Source organism: Malania oleifera, chromosome 3 (genome assembly GCF_029873635.1).
Source record: "Malania oleifera isolate guangnan ecotype guangnan chromosome 3, ASM2987363v1, whole genome shotgun sequence".
NCBI lineage: Eukaryota > Viridiplantae > Streptophyta > Magnoliopsida > Santalales > Ximeniaceae > Malania > Malania oleifera.
In genome coordinates, this window is record NC_080419.1 from 59,802,516 (window position 1) to 59,820,012 (window position 17,497).

The 17,497-nt window shown below is 35.9% G+C and overlaps 1 protein-coding gene across 1 annotated transcript; it reads right to left on the reverse strand.

The window, feature by feature from the left end:
- Nucleotides 1–3,144: 3,144 nt before the first annotated feature.
- Nucleotides 3,145–6,024, reverse strand: LOC131151916 (chitinase-like protein 1). Its single transcript, XM_058103412.1, has 4 exons — nt 5,675–6,024; nt 5,108–5,507; nt 4,407–4,566; nt 3,145–3,908 (listed from the first exon to the last, which is right to left on the reverse strand). The coding sequence occupies exons 2-4, from the start codon at nt 5,499–5,501 to the stop codon at nt 3,485–3,487; spliced, it is 978 nt and encodes a 325-aa protein (XP_057959395.1). The 5' UTR covers nt 5,502–5,507; nt 5,675–6,024; the 3' UTR covers nt 3,145–3,484.
- Between the last annotated feature and the right edge of the window lie 11,473 nt (nt 6,025–17,497).

The following is a 17,497-nucleotide window of genomic DNA, read 5'->3' on the forward strand; positions in this document are numbered from 1 at the left end:
GGAGTTACCTCTCTCCTTTGCTTGGGCAAAGTACCCCACTCCTTCACTACACAAAGTCGCTTCTCTCCTTTACTTAGGTAGAGTTATCTCTCAAGTGAAAACACCATTTTTCTTGTTCAACGATTCAATACTAAAACCGTCAGAATACACAACAATTGTAATAGCAAGTTTGTACAAAAAGAAACTCTCTTATTAGAGTAGATGTACACAATAAAAACTAATACACTCTCAGAATGATATTGATACGAAACTCAAAGAGTAAGGCTACGTTTTCTGGTTTTGAAAAGCTATAAACATGAAGAGAACAAACTCGGAAAACTTTTAGTAGTGTGCGGCGCTAAACACAATTAATATATATGTTCTATTGTATAATCGGAGTATTCAGTGTTTGAAACACATTTAGGGTTAGCTATTTATATGTAGGTTTGAATTCTAACTGTTATACGTGTTTTGGTAACTTAATATATAAGAATCGTGAAGATTTTCTACCGTTGGAAAAACTTATCGCAGCGCTTTAGTTGACTGAACCATGTGTTCGGTCGCCCGAACCAATTAAAACCAGAATTTCATACTGGCAGTAGTCATTCGGTCAACTGAACTCTAGTTCGGTCACTTGAACTAATTGTTTCTGGATCTTTACAATAGAAGTAGCCATTCGGTTGACGGAACCTGAGGTTCGGTCACCCGAACTCTCTTATGCCAGACTAGTTTGTTTAGAAATTCAAATTCCTTTATATTTTAAATTCAAAAAATGATTTTAATCTTTTTAAATAACATTTGAACTTTGTAAAATATATTTTCCAAGACTTTAAAAGGTATCTAGGGTCCAAATAAATAATGTAAGAGTTTCGTAACAAAAACTAACATGAGATGTACTTACATGAATTCCTATCATACAATAAACATAATAACCTATCTAGGTCTTCATGTCTTTAAGCTTGGTCTTTATCCAAGCTTCATGCCACTAGTTATCTTTCATTTACTTGTGTGCTTCATGACTTTCCAATTTGCATCTTTCATTGTGCTTTTATACTGTAATACAAGTATGCACACTTAACAGCACAATTAGATACCTTGGTTTGTCATTATCAAAATGACATTAAGTCTTTTTAGGCCAATAAAGTGGTGAGAGCCAAGATCTTTATCTTCAATTACGGACTAAGAGGTCTCACCTCAAAGCCCCTCTTTACCAACCTCTATGAAAACAGGAAAAAAAAAAAAAAAAAAAACCTTAGAGGTGAATGGCCCATTTGGAAGATCTACATAGTCAACAAATTGATCAACATGGTTGGACAAATTTTGCTATAAGTGTGAAGGATGAAGGGAAGATCTAATCCCCTAATGCTAAGGTTAGCCAAAATCCTCAATAACTGACCTTGAAGGAAAAATAAAAGGATGTGGCATTATTAGCCCAATTCAAAAGGAGTATGATAATCCATAGCTAATAATTGCCACTGTTTCCATGAATTTTAGGAAGGTCTCCTTCATCTCTCAACAGGTTGATTCTCGGCTATTCAGTTATGAGTTGGAATAGCGCATCCAATAGAAAGGGTAGTTTGCTACTAAAACTCCTTTACACATCCATCTAAGATAAAAATTAAGCATTTTAAGGATTTTTTTTTTTTTCTTCAAAATCCTAGATCTGATCAACCCCTCTAGTTCCTTGTTGCATGATCATTGCCTACCTTGGAGGCACTTTGGCATCTCTAAGTAGGCAGCAACTAGGTTTAGGGAACTATAGTTGGGGCACCAAGCCATTTTTTTGTCTTAATAACCTATTCCGTAGTGGCAGGCTATAGTATATAGAACTTGATTGTGTTTTCGTGTATATATATATATATATATATATGAAAAGAATGATTTTACATAAGGGTTTTTTTGCCCTAAAAAAGAAAAATGCATCTAGTATATAAAATTAGTCAAGAAGGCTAAAGCCGAGCTTCGCAGCATAGATTTTACATCTTGGATTTGAATAAATTTAGACAAATTTTAATATAATTTTATATTATATCTTAACCAAATCTAATGCAAATCCAAATCAGAGACTTCTCCTAATAGAGGATAAGTGTTACAACTCTATAATTTTGAAAACCACAAAATTTTAGTGATAATATCAAAGTCAAAGTGAATTTTTTTCCTTTCTTTTTTTTTTTTGTTAAATCTAAAGGGCATTTATCTATATTTTTCCAAAATTATACAGACAAACAGGCTAATGTTTCTAAGTATGGAAAAGGACCATAGAAGATTGTTCAAAATCATACTCTTCATTTTTTAAGAGGTTCATCAGTTCTTCGAATTTTGATGCCATGATATGGCCTTGTTCTGACCCAGTTTGGGCATAAATATTTGTTCTATCAAATTTAAATATTAAATTGTGTAACATAAAACTGAAAACAAGCACAAAACAATTCATGAGACTGCAAATCAAGCGTATGAATATGAGTGATAAGTGTAGACCACAATCAAAGGCATAATTTCTTTTGAAACTAGATTGTTATAAGAATGAGAGGGGGAAGACTAAATTAATAAAAGCATCGATCAATACCTTCAATGTTTCCTCTAAAATCTTTATGTAGCTGTAGAACATAATTATCCAATCCCACTACTGTGCTGATACCCATACACTTCTGGGCTTTTCCAAGCAAAATAGGACTTCAACCCACACAATAATGTTTGCTTAGAAAGGAAAAATTAATGAAATTATCAGTTGTCTCAAAGAAGTTTCTCTTTCAAATATTTTCCTTTCTAAGCAAACATTGCTGTGTGGGTTGAAGTCATATTTTGCCTTGAAAAGCTTGAAAGTGTTTTCCCCCTTTCATTTTTATAACGATCTAATTAATAGAGTCGCGATTGTCTAGTTGAGATTATCGATCTCTAGAGAAATTGGTATTAGAGCCTCATGGATAGTAAGAGAGGGTTATATTATCAGAAAGTTATAATGGTATGGTATGCTTCAGCCCAACTAGCCCGAGACAAATACTCCATTCCTAGGAATCTCCTTCCACCTGAAGGGATTTCCGTTTCTGCAGAATATACTAGATCCTCTCCCAATTCTGCCAATGGGAGTAGACCGGACACATTTTCTTGTGGCTTCATCATTGAGACTATGTAAGCATAAAATTAGCTTTAAGGGCTTCTTCAAAGTTCAAAATTAAGAAAATTCACTTTAAAAAAGAATTACAATTAAAACACACATAACATAGTTCACAAAAATAGGTATCATGTGACCACAATATACATTGGTTTTAGAAACAAAATGAATCCCGAATTCTGCACAGCAATGACAGGGAAATAGAAAAAAATACCACACTTTATAACTGTTCTTGCTAGTTGAACTCCACAAGAAATTGAAAAGCTAAATATATATGATCTGATAACTCCCATCTTAGTTGCCCTTCTTATTTTACCACTTCCACATTGAGGATTGTCTGGCTGAAAAGACAATATGACCTAAAATCATCTTATGGAGCTCACGAAGACAAGCCTAAGAAGATGAAGATGAAGTTGCAGATGAGGACGATGGGTTGAAAGCAGCCTGCTCAGCACAAGTAACATTTGCATGGGACCCTGCCTCCTCCCTTCCAACACCCATTAGGTCAAGGTAATTTTGGTAATGGGAGACGATGTTATTCATGGAATCAATGTCACCCTGACCACAAACAAGATCCCCGTACAAGATATTCATGGTGGTGCCAAAACCAGGAGTCCGCTTGGACAAAGTGTCATTCTTGGTGGGTTTCCAGTTTCCAACGAAAACATCATGGGCTGAAGGCTGCTTCTTCTTAATTGGGTTCATCCAACGCCACATTGCAGCCTGGAAAGCTAGGGTAGCATTCTGTTCAACATATTCTGGATGATTCAACAAATCCACTTTCAAGGCATTCCCAGCGGGACCATAATTGTAGTTCCTGCAATAACACCCCCAAGACAGACATTCTTAGGGTTGTACTAAGAAGCAACTAAAATGTGGAACAATCCCTCATCTTTTCTAACTCTTCTCTGTTGCCAAAAGTGCCAAACCATCAAAACATATACAAGTATTAGGCATATAAACTGATTACTTCCCGATTCCAGCAACAAAATTAACTGGTTCTACCAAACAAAATAATAACAACAACAACAACAACAATAATAAGTTCACTTGACTCTGAAAAAGGAAATTCGCAGCTGCTTCTATTAAAAAATCAGTTGTTACCAGGTAAATTTCTTGAAATTAATCAATCAAAAACAATAAAAGTGTATAGTATCATTACATAATTTCATCTTTGGCACAGCTTTTGAACACAATATAAATCTATTCCCCGGAGAAGTATGTAATAGGCAATTAAGGAGCACCAGGTGGCAAACACAGATGTGAAAATATACTAGGGGTGGTTAGATTACCCGCAAGAAGAAAAGATACATACCAGTAGAGGGGAATTGCACCCCGCCCATAGTATTGAGCCCCAGGCGAGCAAGGAAATTCTAGTTTGAAGGATTCATCACAGTAATCACCATTTGGGCTCAATTCCTTGTTATAGCAGAGTCCCCAGGCAAACGGTCCCCCGGTGGCAACCCCATATCCACCTGAAAAATGATCACTTATATCACAGTTTCTTTCGGAATCTCATAAGAATGAGTGAGCATTAACAATAAGATGATTGACTCAAACACCCAGATATAACACAGTCCTCAAATCTACATTTGATTCATTAAATAAAACATGACACCCACCATACACTGCACCGCATCAAAACAAGCCTCAGATGAAATATTTTAAATCAAGTTGACCAGATTGCCGGAACAGAATGGAGCCCATGAGCCATGGCAGCTTAAAGACTGCTTTGGAGCCTCCATCAATCCTTGAGTGATGGATCTCTTTTCTCACAACAGAGTTGTTGTTCTAACCCAGTAAACCTTCTTAATCAACTTAACCTCAGTTCATACCCATTCATTCAAATCCCATTGAATCAGTCCCCAAATCCAAATGCAACCCAACTCAAAAGCCCCATCAGACTTCTGACAGGAAAAGTAGCCCTTCAAATTTTTCGAATAATTGAAAATTGCAGATAGAGGTAAGCAAGAAAAGAAAAAGGGGAAGATGAAGAAATTAAGCACATTCACTTACAGGAGGTTTTGCTACCGACGTGGCCGAGGAAGGCGGCGACCTCCTTCATCTGCATAAGCTTTCCTCCGGTGGTGCCGAAGCCGAGAGGCTGGTAGACGGAGGACGCAGTAATAAACGAGTGGTAGTCCCAGAAGCCGACGGCATGTGCCACGGGCGTATTGCGCTTCGAGAAGAGATTTTCGAACTGATAGGTCTGGAAATAGTCCGAAATTGTGAGATTACAACAGAACTTCGAAGGGCCTGTGCATTCCCACCCTTTAGTGCAGTACTTCGTGCCCCCCTTCTTCTTTACAACAGTGGCCTTCACTGAAGAATCCTGGCTGAAAACACCCAACATCATCAAATGAGCGGCAAACATCGCTCCCAGCAATAAAAGCCCCCATTTGATCTCCATTTTCTCCTGCAATCACCAGCACCAAACAACAAAATTTCTCAGAGAATTCCTCAGCTTCAACTATGAATCGTTGTCCCAAACACAAGTTGGAGTTGGAGGAAGGGCAAAGATCAACAAGCTATATATAAGAAGAACAATGTGTGAGAGTGTTGGAAAGCGATGGTGTAACTCACCAGGAGAGATCTGGAGACGCGAGGTAGGGGAAAGGTGGGGAAGCGGAGGAAACTTCAGATCTGTGCTGAGTATGAGTAATAGTAGCTTTTGTTGTTTTCCGATTCTAGTTTCTTTGGCTGGAAGGGAAGGGAGGGAGCGTTAGATCAGATGTCCCTTTCGGATTATGGCCTCTCGGAATCATGCGGTTCCCCGGGGGCTGTCGCGTGCTGGTTTAATTGAATCGACGGCAGATATTGCGTTGTTATTGGGGACTGGGAGGTAATGTGCTCGGCATTTAAGCGGGAACAGGCTGGATAGCTGACCCACGAAACCTCCACCGACGCCTACCGCTGTTTCAATTTTTTTTTTTAGGGGGTTGTTAATACAAATGTTAAAGTATTTATTGTAGAGTTTTTCCCATTTATTTTTTTTTAAATATATTAAATAATATATTTTTTTGGAAAATAATTTTCAAAATGGCTCTCACGTAATCTCGTTATTTCAAGTAGTGTCACGTGTCATTCTTGAAATTATTTTCTCAAAAATAAATATTTTTAAAAAATGGTAAAAGTGTTTTTACTTTGTATGATTATTTAAAGTAGGGTTGCATAAATTTTATCGAAAAACAGATAATCGGATCAAAATCAGGTGAAAATATGCTTTACTTTGATTTTTCAATTCTGATTTCTTTTTTAACTAAAAATTTAATTGAAAAAACCAAAAAAAAAAAAAAAATTGGATACTTTCATAAAAATTTAGTTATTCAATCATAATTTTTAATTTCATCCAAAGTAACAAAATATTTATTTTATTTTGAATTAAATTTAACTCAGGGGGAATTGGTTTGGGACATGGCAACTTATAGAAGCTAAAGGCTCCCTCATTTTTTGAGTTTTCGACGCTTATAAATATATTTAAGAGATAACAGACCTAACATCCGTTAACTAAAATTATAAAATTATTTTTATACCCTTTTATTTTTATTTAATTCCATCTAACTTGGTCGTAACTCTACGACAACAAGAATCAAACAACCTCAAAACTATTAGAATTGTTGTGAAGTTTCAAATATCATTTATATTCACTATGTATAAAATGCATTCAATTTTACGAATAAACAAAAAATATTTTATTTATTAAGTTTAAATATCTAGTATATGTCATTCTTTTAATGTATACTATACTATCTATGTATGGGTGGCAAAACAGGTTCATGGGTCGGGTTTGGGCGGGTCGAAAACGGGTCAGGTCATAAACGGGTTGGGTTGAGATTAAATGGGTCGCAACCATGTAAACCCTAACCACAATCTCATTCTATTAGAATTGGTGTATTCCCAAGAGGGCGGGGGGTGAATTGGAATTTAAAACTTTTTCACCTAGGTTAATTTATCCAACAACGGTAAATACACAACCTAGGGTCAGTCTATACAATTTCCAAATGCGTAGATAAGTATAACGTTGAAATTAAGTCATACACATCATTCAGCCATAACATACATGTGCGGTAAATATAAACTGCATGAATATAAACAAACACACGATATGTTATCGGGGTTCGACCAACTGTGCCTACGTCCCCGCCTCAAGCTCGCAAGCTCGAGGATTCCACTAAAGGCTCACTTAAGGGTGGAGCGTCACCGTTTACAATCAGGTCAAATTAACACAGGACTGATTAAGCATGAAAACTACGTAATTAGGCATTTTAATTCGGTCTTTACGACTTATATTTTTAATTAAATGTCTAAATTTGTCCAATATTTTAATAAAGTGCCAAAATCATCATTCTTGAACTTTATTGCATTATTTATGAAGTTTTGGTAATTTTTTGTCGCAGGAAAATTCCCGGGAACCAAAACCGATACTTGTTTGTATTTTGTACATAACTTTTCCATCTAAACTCTGATTGAGACAATTCAAATTTCTAGAGAAAGAGGAAAGGATTATCTACAACTTTTATGTTTTGCGTTTTACGAGAAACTAGCTCCAAAAGAGTCAGCTTTGTGATGAACAGAGAATAAAAAAAATAAAAAAAATATAATAATTCGGGTCCTCTAAATGGGTCAAATCTCTCAGCCGGGTTGGGTTGGCTAATCTGGGTTGGGCAATTTTTCTCTCTTCTTTATAACTGGCTCACGCAGCTGGTCCTCTACTTCTTCTTTAATTTTTTTTCTTTCTTTCGATCTTGTCTCTCTTCTCAGCTCTCTCTCTATCTTTCTCCTTCTCGTTCTCTCTTCTCCTTCCTTCCTTCTCCCTCTAGTTCTTTTCCCTCTCCTTCTTCCTCTTCTACTTTGTTCTCTCTTCCCTTAGCTCTGTCTCACCCTCTGTTTCCCCTCTATTCTCTGAGTTCTCCTCTGCTACACTAACTTCGGCAGCACCTTCAGTCCTGCAACTCAGCCACTGCCCGAGCCTCCCATGCCTGTCACAGCCCAGCTTGCTACAACTGCCTGCTGCCAGCAACCACACACAGTAGCAGCCTCTCTCTCCACAGAAGAGCATCACACACAACCAACCCCAAAGCCCCAGCACAGCTGCAAACTCCACACCAGCTGGAACCCGAGCCATCCTCTCCAGCAGCAGCTTCAGCAAGCATCTTCCCATGGATCTCTCTCTCTCTCTCTCTCTTTTATCTTTTCTCTTTTAATATTGATATAGGATGGTATTTTTTTTTTATTTGCTGAAGGTATTTAAAAAGTTTGGGTTTGAATATTTTATTATCTTTGCAATAGTTGATTGTTTAATTATTTGTTTTTTGTATTTTATTTTATTGGTAGATTTAGTTGGAAGTTCATATTTAATTATGCTTGGTTTCATATTTAAATTAGTTATTTTTTTCTTTCCAAGATTTAATTTTTTTTCGATGTTCGGTTTAGTTAGGACCGGTTTTATCAAAGTTCGTATTTTTATTTTCTGACATCGTTCTTTTTTTTTTATGTGTTGCATTTTGATTTGAGTTCTTGGTTTGTGTTAAAATTCCGTTTTTCAGTGCGTGTGTGTGTGTGTTTGATTGAGTTTCCATCGCATGTTTTAATTGCTTATTTGTAGTTGCCATCTTTAATAATGTGTGTTTAGGTATTTCTTTAAGTAGATTAGGATTTCCATACTTTTTTTTTTTTTTTATATTTAGTGAATGTTAGTTTTAGGGTTTTTAAATTACGTGTCATTTAATTCATCAGAAGTAAAATTGAACAATCTTGAAAACTCTAAATCTGAACTGAGTTCAGTAACCTTTTTGTTTTCGATTGGAGAAACGTAAATTTTGAGATTAAAATGCATTCCCTAAGGAGACGATCTAACCCTTCAGCTTAATATTACACGACGTAACTCCTATACTTGGGATAACTTTTGAGCTGCTCATTTTTCGAGTGAGTCAAGGGCTGACCTCAACCTTAACCAGGTCAATTAGCGGGGTTGACCTCAACCTGCACGCCTTAACAGGACGACACACCTAGCTTTCCTAACCGGGTCTAAGCCAATCCAAGACTATTCCAGGGCTAATCTCCCTCTTCAGGCACGTGCCTGGAAATACAATAGTATTTAAAAAACAATTAAATGGTACAATGAATAAGCTTTCAAGTAAAGCAGATGTGTACCCAGATATGTGCAATCACAACCACCACAGTATGATTCAATATGTAAGCTCAATGTGGTCTAAGATGTCAACTCTCAAATAGATTTACTATCGTTGTAATGAGTGCGTGAGAGTGCAAACCTATATGATCTTTGTATCACAGGATATTCAATCTAAGTGCTCCAACAAAGATATTATCCCAACTTCATATATTTCAATCAATAAGTTTTCTTAATACATATATGTATATGAAGTTCTAGCAATGTATAAGTTTGGTTTGCAAAAAGAGTTTAATCTTTGTATTCAACTATAGATATAAATGAATGAATATTGCAACAAATATTTTTCTCACACAGAAAAATATCTCTTTAAGGATTTATCAAGGCAAAGCACACTAGATATTTGAAAGTATTTTGAAATGGTTTTTACAATCCACACCAAATACAAAACTTCACAAGGTATTGCAATGAATGTGCAATACTTGGAGGTTTAATATAAGTCTTCTTAGGAGAGACTTATTAACAAAGTCCCCTAAGAATACTTGGGTTAGCTCTCAATTAAAATCGTCAAAAACAATTTCCGCACTTGGGAGAGCTACCCTAGAAAGCAACAACACCTAAATTACATTTACAAAAATGTTTGAGTGGAAGATCTGGTAAGAATAAGTGTTGGAGGATCAGTAAATGAGTATTATAAACTTTAGGATTTTTAGAGAATTTCTCCTAATCAAAGATTGCTAATCCCATGCTAATTTTCTCAAATGATCTCATATATATAGGCATGGGAGAAAATATGACCGTTGGGGACCTATTGGGTATTATTAGAAAAGTTTAATGATGTTTAAAGTATTTTAACCCTATTTAAAAAATATTAACTGCAGTAAAAAATCAGGGCAACCTGAGAGGTCTGGTCGACCAGAACAAGTTCAGTCGACCAAGTTTCAAATAGTTCGGTCGACCAAGGAAATATTGAACTAAGGACACAGTCGACCAAGAGAGAGCGATTTCCTAATTTTCCGAGTTTCGATCGACCAGGGCATTTTGAACTACATGGTTCGATCGACCAAACCGTTGGGAATTATCCCGAGGACCCTCCGGTCGACCAGGTAGTTGTATTACAAAAGTGGTCGGTCGAGTAGATGGTCAAACTTTTGACCCAAGAGGTTTCGGTTGACCAAGGCCTTTTGAACTACTTGGTTTGTTTGACCAGGTGGTCAAACTTTTGACCGAGGGAGGTTTCGGTCGACCAGGGCCTTTTGAACTAACTTTACTAGTCGACCGAAAGTGCACCATGTGTGCATTTCAGTCCCGTTTCGAAACAAACAAGCCCTATTCAAGTGTCTAACAAACATATGTGTAAATGTGTGTGTCCTAGGTTCACTTGGGGTCCAATTTGAAGACACCGAAAAAGTCTGGTGTCGGTCGACCGAAGGGTACACCCTAAGGTCTTTCTAAGGTCATTTCTCATTTATGATTTATTTAAGCTTACATAATAAATCATACATGTGATGTGTGTGCTTATTACAAACCGAATACCCTAATTACTATTACAGACAAATTTCATTACAAAAATATTACAATCAAGAGCATGAATTTGTCTTCAAGCTTTGAGCTTTCACGTGCCATTAATGATCTGCTAAAATGGACCTGCACATGAACTAGAAATTTATTAAATACAAGAGTATTTGTCATTATCAAAACAGGGCATGACCTATCTGGTCAACATTCTCCCCCTTTTTGATGATGACAAATACACTTGGCAAAATATAGGGTTACGCCCAAGAAGGGGGACCTCACAATATGCATCCAATGTATGTTTAAAACATAAGTTCTTTTACCCATTATTTTGCCTCTTTCCATCTCCCCTTTTTGGCAACAGCAAAAAGGGTGATTTGAAGTGAAAGCCTAGGCAATGGGTGTTTAATACATTTATACAAGAATAATTTTGGAAAGAATTTTTAAAAAATTTCGGCAGAGTGCCGTTTGTAAATCGGACTTTCCAAAAGTAAAACCTGTATGAATGTAATCTATTTGAGTTTAAATTTCCTAACAATTTATCCACAACTACTCAAACAGTTTAGTATGGTCCATCAATCAAGTAAAATATCAATATGAACATGGAGTGGACAAGTTGTGCATCACAAATGATAATCAATATAATTATGCAATGGAAGTATGAAGTGTGCACACAATCAATAATCAATAGTCACAAAGTCTAAGGCAATAAAACATATCAACTGTAAAATTTGTTTCTTAGATTTGTAAATTTTACTTGAGAGCTCCCCCTAAATTTATGCAAATTATGAAATATCTAGGAAGGATCTACTTATACTGACATTAATTATGGGAGTTCATTAAGTTTCTAATGCAGTATAAGTAATGAAACAAATCGGACTCAAAAAGTTAAAGCCAATTAATAGTACGAGCCCAATGAGCTTGGTGAGTCATAATTCTCTTCTCAAGGATGGGGCTAAAACTCCCAAATATAGTCTCAGGCATACATAAGCGCGTTTATGCTCAAGAATGAATTTCATTTAAGCACATCCATCATATGTTCATTCTTCTTAGTATTACTTAGCATGCAAGAGATTTTAGGCATTAAGTTCTTACTGATTTATTCTAAGATTAGGACCTAAATTCCCATGTATATTTGCATGCACGCTTACTTGAATTAAGCTCAAGGATGATGTTCTCTTAAGTGCATTTCTTATATACTCATCTTATCAAATAAATTCAGCATGCAACAAATATTGATCATTCAACGCATATGCATGACATATTGCATTTCATTTTAAAAGCACAATAGTCAATTAAGACTATACTCAAGGTTATGCAATTTTGAAATACATGTATGTATATAATAATAATGAGGCAAGAGATAAAAATTTGAGTTTTGAGAAGGGTTCTTGCCATAAGTACTAAAATAAATACATACATATATAACTATAAACATATATCCCCTTTTGATATTTGCAAAAGGTACTGGGGGTGCTTGCCAAAAACAAATTTAAAGATCATGCAAGCAAGCAACAAATTTTCTGGTTTGTCAATAAAGTACATACTAAAGATAACCAGAAAACCAAAACCATAATGATCCTAAGAGTTCAACAATCACATGCAAGATGATATGGCAAGTACAAACAGTTGTGACAATATAAACATGCTTCAAATTATGAATTTCAATAAAATTGTTTCATTCAAGTGCATGTCATAATGAGTTCATTCAAGATCTAAGCTAAACATATAGGTAAGCAAAACAGGATAGTAATTTAATTTTAGATGTTCCCCCTATCAATTTGAATATGTGCTTAGATTCTTTAAGTACTTTGTTAGCTTTGGTGCAATCCCAAGAGGGGGGGGGGTGAATTGGATATTTAAAATTTATCGCCTAGGTTAAACCAGATAAACAGTATTACTTAACCTAGGGTTTGTTTATGCAAATGTAAACCTAATCATTCACAATATAACATACATGTGCAGTATGTAAATTGCGGAAATGTAAGTGAACACGCACGATATGTTATCGAGGTTCAGCTAACAGTGCCTACGTCCCCGTTTAAAAATATTAACCACGGTAAAAATTAAGGGGCAACCTGAGAGGTCCGGTCGACCAGAAATGTCTCGGTCGACCAGGACTCAAGTGGTACGGTCGACCAGGGGTATTTTGAACTGAAGGCTCGGTCGACCGTATATATGTGTCAAGGACAATTTTCTAGGTTCGGTTGACCAGGAGAAAAATGAACTAAATGGTCGGTCGACCGGGATAGGCGATTTTTCAAAATAGCGCGGTTTGGTCGACCGGGAGATTTTGAACTAAATGGTTCGGTCGACCAGACAGTTGGGGCATCTCCCGAGGTCCCTCGGTCGACCAGGTAGTTGGAGTATAAAAAGGGTCGGCCGACCAGATGGTCAAAATTTTGACCCCAGTGGGTTTCGGTCGACCAGGGCCTTATGAACTACTTGGTGCGGTCGATCGGGTGGTCAAACTTTGACCCGGGAGGGTTTCGGTCGACCGAGGATTTTGAACTATAATGGTTCGGTCGACCGTACTGTGGTCAAACGGTTGACCATGTCCGGGGTTGGTCGACCATGAGTATTTGTACTGTGAAGTACGGTCGACCGAAAGTACCCATTTAAAGCATTTTTGTCCCATTTAAGCATGCAAACACTCTATTTAAATGAACATTCATATATATGCATGAGTGAGTGTCCTAGGGTCATTTCTAGGCCTTTTTCAAGACACCGAAAAAATCCGGTGTTGGTCGACCTTCCCCTAAAGTCCATCTATGGTCTTGAGCTTATCGATCCTTCCATGCAGGTAAGGCATTAATTATTACAGACCATGTTCTCCTAATTACTATTACAGACCCAAATGAATGATTAAATTACAATACAATATAAATAAGGCATTCAGGTCTTCACTTCATGTGTTGTGTGCGTGCACCATATTATAAGTTCGATCGGTCCTGCACACAAACTCATCAAACCATTAAATACCGTATTTGTCATAATCAAAACAGGGTATGACCCATAGGGTCAACATACTTATACTAACCAAAGTTTAATTTTATTATGCTCAGTAGTATAAGCCTTTAATCCACATCTTTAAAATCAACTATACTGAGTATTTGTCAATTGCATTTTTCACTTGATTAGTATAGTTGTCCCTATAGACCATAGATGCATAAAAGAATATATATTAAGGCATGCAATATAGTTCAAGACCCACAAACATTCCATATAAAAATATAAACCTTTAAGCACAAGATATAATGTTCAGGGATTTTAGAAGAGCCTCAATATTTCAATAGACAAAAGTGATGCATATAAGTCATTTATGTGCTTCCTATATGGATGGAGCTGAGCTCTCATAAGTATGTGATGATTATGCAAGGATGAAAATGTGATATTTCTATTTAAGTTTTCACTCATCCTTTCAAAACATTTTAACATTTTTATTATCATAATCATCCTTAACACAAGGTTTTGGTTTGGGAAAAATCCTGTCGAAATTTCGGCAGAGTGCCATCTATAAATCGGACATTTCCCAAATTTTCAAGTACCATAACCTGATAGATTCAAGCAATCAATTCAAAAATTTTCATTTTAAGCATGTGAGAACCTAAATATGCTACCAGCATGCAATACACAACATACTGCATCAGCCATGCAGTTGGCGTTCCATACAAGCATGCAAGTAAATAAGTTTCTGCAACAGCCTTGCAGATGGCGTTCCATACAATCCAGTATTATCAAACAACATATTCAATAACAGTTCACAATACTAGATAATCACAAATCACTATCCATCAATATATAGTATAAACAATACACAATAGTGGATAGTTATGAGTTTAGTATAGTATGGTTATTCATTAAGGCACAAAGACATAAATGATATGAGAATATGAAAGCATTTTCATTTATATGGATATGAAGGATAAATGCTCCCCTTGAGTTATGTACTTATTCATTTTATGTCTTTTTCACTTTCTAGTTCTTTAGCCAAGTGTTTTAAGATTTTTGATGACATATGCTTGGCTTTTGGATAAATAGGCTTAGCGGACCAAAAAGTCACAATAGTTATTTCTTTAAGTGAGCTAAGCCAATATTGCCTCTATTGATATGAATTTCAATACGTGTGAGATGCACAAGTTAGAATGACTTTCAATTTAAAAGTACACATGCATAGGTCTACTTAAATTTTATGCATTTATCTAGATTGAGACCTAGGCAATCATATTAGCCATTCAACTCATCTCTAAGTACTCAAAGCTCTAAAGGATATGTCTTAGTGATTTGAAAGCTCGTGAAGGGATGATAAATAAATACTCTTTGTAGATTTAAATCACTAATGGGTACAGAAGAGTATTTAGGATAGACACGAAATTTTTCAAAATATTTCTGTGAAGGTAATCATGTCCATACTTGGGCAAAGAGCATATAGGATATGTGAATGTTGTGAACAATGCTCTTTGGTGATCGGAAAGTATCCTTTCGATATTATCACAATTTAAAATAAGGATACAAACCAAGGAAATGATGAATCTATACCTGATATGATTGTGGTTTGGTAAAGATTTCCTATGAAGCGATTAAACCAAAATTAAAGGTCTTGCAATTTAAACTCAAAGGGACCAAATTCCTAGTGGATACCTTTAATTTGGTTATAGCTATGAAAAGCACTTAATATATATATTAGCCATTTAAGATCATTAGTGCTTTAAGCCCAAAGTGATGACTTGATTTTGATTTAGGCTTTTCACATTCAAAAGTGAGTTTAGGGTATAGTGATATATGATCGAAGATAGAATCCTAACACTCAATTTTGTGTAATGGACAATAGTTGCTTAACTTAGTGATTTTCATGTTAGCATGGGTTAAGCAATTAGAACTAAACACCGGGCATACACGCCATGTCCATTTGGAAGTGGATCAAGGTTCTTAGTATAACAAGATAGTGCACTAAGATTTTCATTTTAAGCAACAACCACTTCCCAAACCTACAGTCATCACACCTTCCAAAACCTAGGAACAAAGGAGGAATGACAAGAATGCATTTTCAATTTGAGTTTGTTTTTCCTTAAATCCTACGGGGGTTCACTACCATGATAACCCACATCATTTCTTTGCTCAAGCCTCTAGCACTTCTAAATAGAAACTTAAACCATACGTGCCACATAGTTTTGCAAAATAAGCATGTATAGAATATACACAAGGGATTGTGCTTATTTATTCCATTTTTGTTTAGTGAGGCTTGACTGTTGGTTATGTGTAAACAACTTGAACCCTTTTTGAAACGAATTTTCCTTTTAGGTCCAAAGGGTTTATTATGATTATTCTTATCATTTTTAGCTTTGAGTGTAGATCTAGAATAATCATATATTTCTTTATCTAAGCTTGCAATTTTCAATATTTTCTCAATCTTTTTCATTTCAAGAATAGCATGAATATTTTCTAACCCCTTTAATTGTTTTGCTATTTTTTGTTCTCATTCTTCAAAAATATTTTATGCTTAGAAATTCTAACTAGAAACTTGTGCATTTTCAATAACGTCTTTTCTAGTCTTTTATGCGACAACATGCTTTTGGTATTCAATTCAGCACATGATTCAACACTCAGTTCAATACAAGAATTATCATATGAATCATTGCATGCATGTTTAACAGGACTATCACAAATATTCTCAGATGATTTATCGTACGATATGCTGCAATGCTTTTCACAAGAATCATCATATACATCATTAACAATATTATGAACAGATGATTCAGCATGAGACACAACACAACATTCAGCATAAAAATCATCACACGAATCATCAACAGAATTATTATGGTATTTAGCAGATGATTCAATACATGTAGTGACATCGCATTCAACACATGAATCCTCAAACGAGCTAAAGTGAGAATCATATACCTTATGCTCTGTTGATGCACTATCCCTATCACTTACCACTCCCTAAGCATCTGAACATGACATCTTTGGAGTGATGGTTTCCTTTTTCTGAGTCTCTACGTATTTCTTTTCAAGCTCAACCCAGATCTCCTGTGCACTACAACATGCCATAAACTTATAAAGAATATCAGTATCTAAAGCACAATATAGCATGTCCATGGCATGTGAATTTGCATGCATCGAATTAATATCATTTTCTACAGGCATACAAATTCCATTTACAATCACCTGCTAGGTCCTCCAATTCATTGATTTTATAAAAATGCTTATTCTAATTTTCCACATGGTGTAATCAACACCACAAAACATAGTGGACTGAAAGGTGACTGACCCTCACCGAATGGGAATATACCAATTTGAGCCATTGCGATCTTTTTGCAAAAACATTTAAGTCTAGTGTAACGAGGCTCTGATACCAATTGTTAGAATTGGTGTATTCCCAGGAGGGGGGGGGGGTGAATTGGAATTTAAAACTTTTTCACCTAGGTTAATTTATCCAACAATGGTAAATACACAACCTAGGGTCAGTCTATACAATTTCCAAATGCGTAGATAAGTATAACGAGGAAATTAAGTCATACACATCATTCACCCATAACATACATGTGCGGTAAATATAAACTGCATGAATATAAAAAAACACACGATATGTTATCGGGTTTCGGCCAACTGTGCCTACGTCCCCGCCTCAAGCTCGCAAGCTCGAGGATTCCACTAAAGGCTCACTTAAGGGTGGAGTGTCACCGTTTACAATTAGGTCAAATTAACACAGGGCTGACCTCAACCTTAACCAGGTCAATTAGCGGGGCTGACCT

What these genes read in the sequence shown, in the direction of transcription:
- LOC131151916 (XM_058103412.1), bottom strand. Translation starts at nt 5,501, where the DNA reads ATGGAGATCAAATGGGGGCTTTTATTGCTGGGAGCGATGTTTGCCGCT. An exon ending in CGTCGGTAGCAAAACCTCCT is followed by an intron (nt 4,567 to 5,107) that starts GTAAGTGAATGT and finishes ATCATTTTTCAG; the next exon opens with GTGGATATGGGGTTGCCACC. An exon ending in GGTGCAATTCCCCTCTACTG is followed by an intron (nt 3,909 to 4,406) that starts GTATGTATCTTT and finishes GTGTTATTGCAG; the next exon opens with GAACTACAATTATGGTCCCG.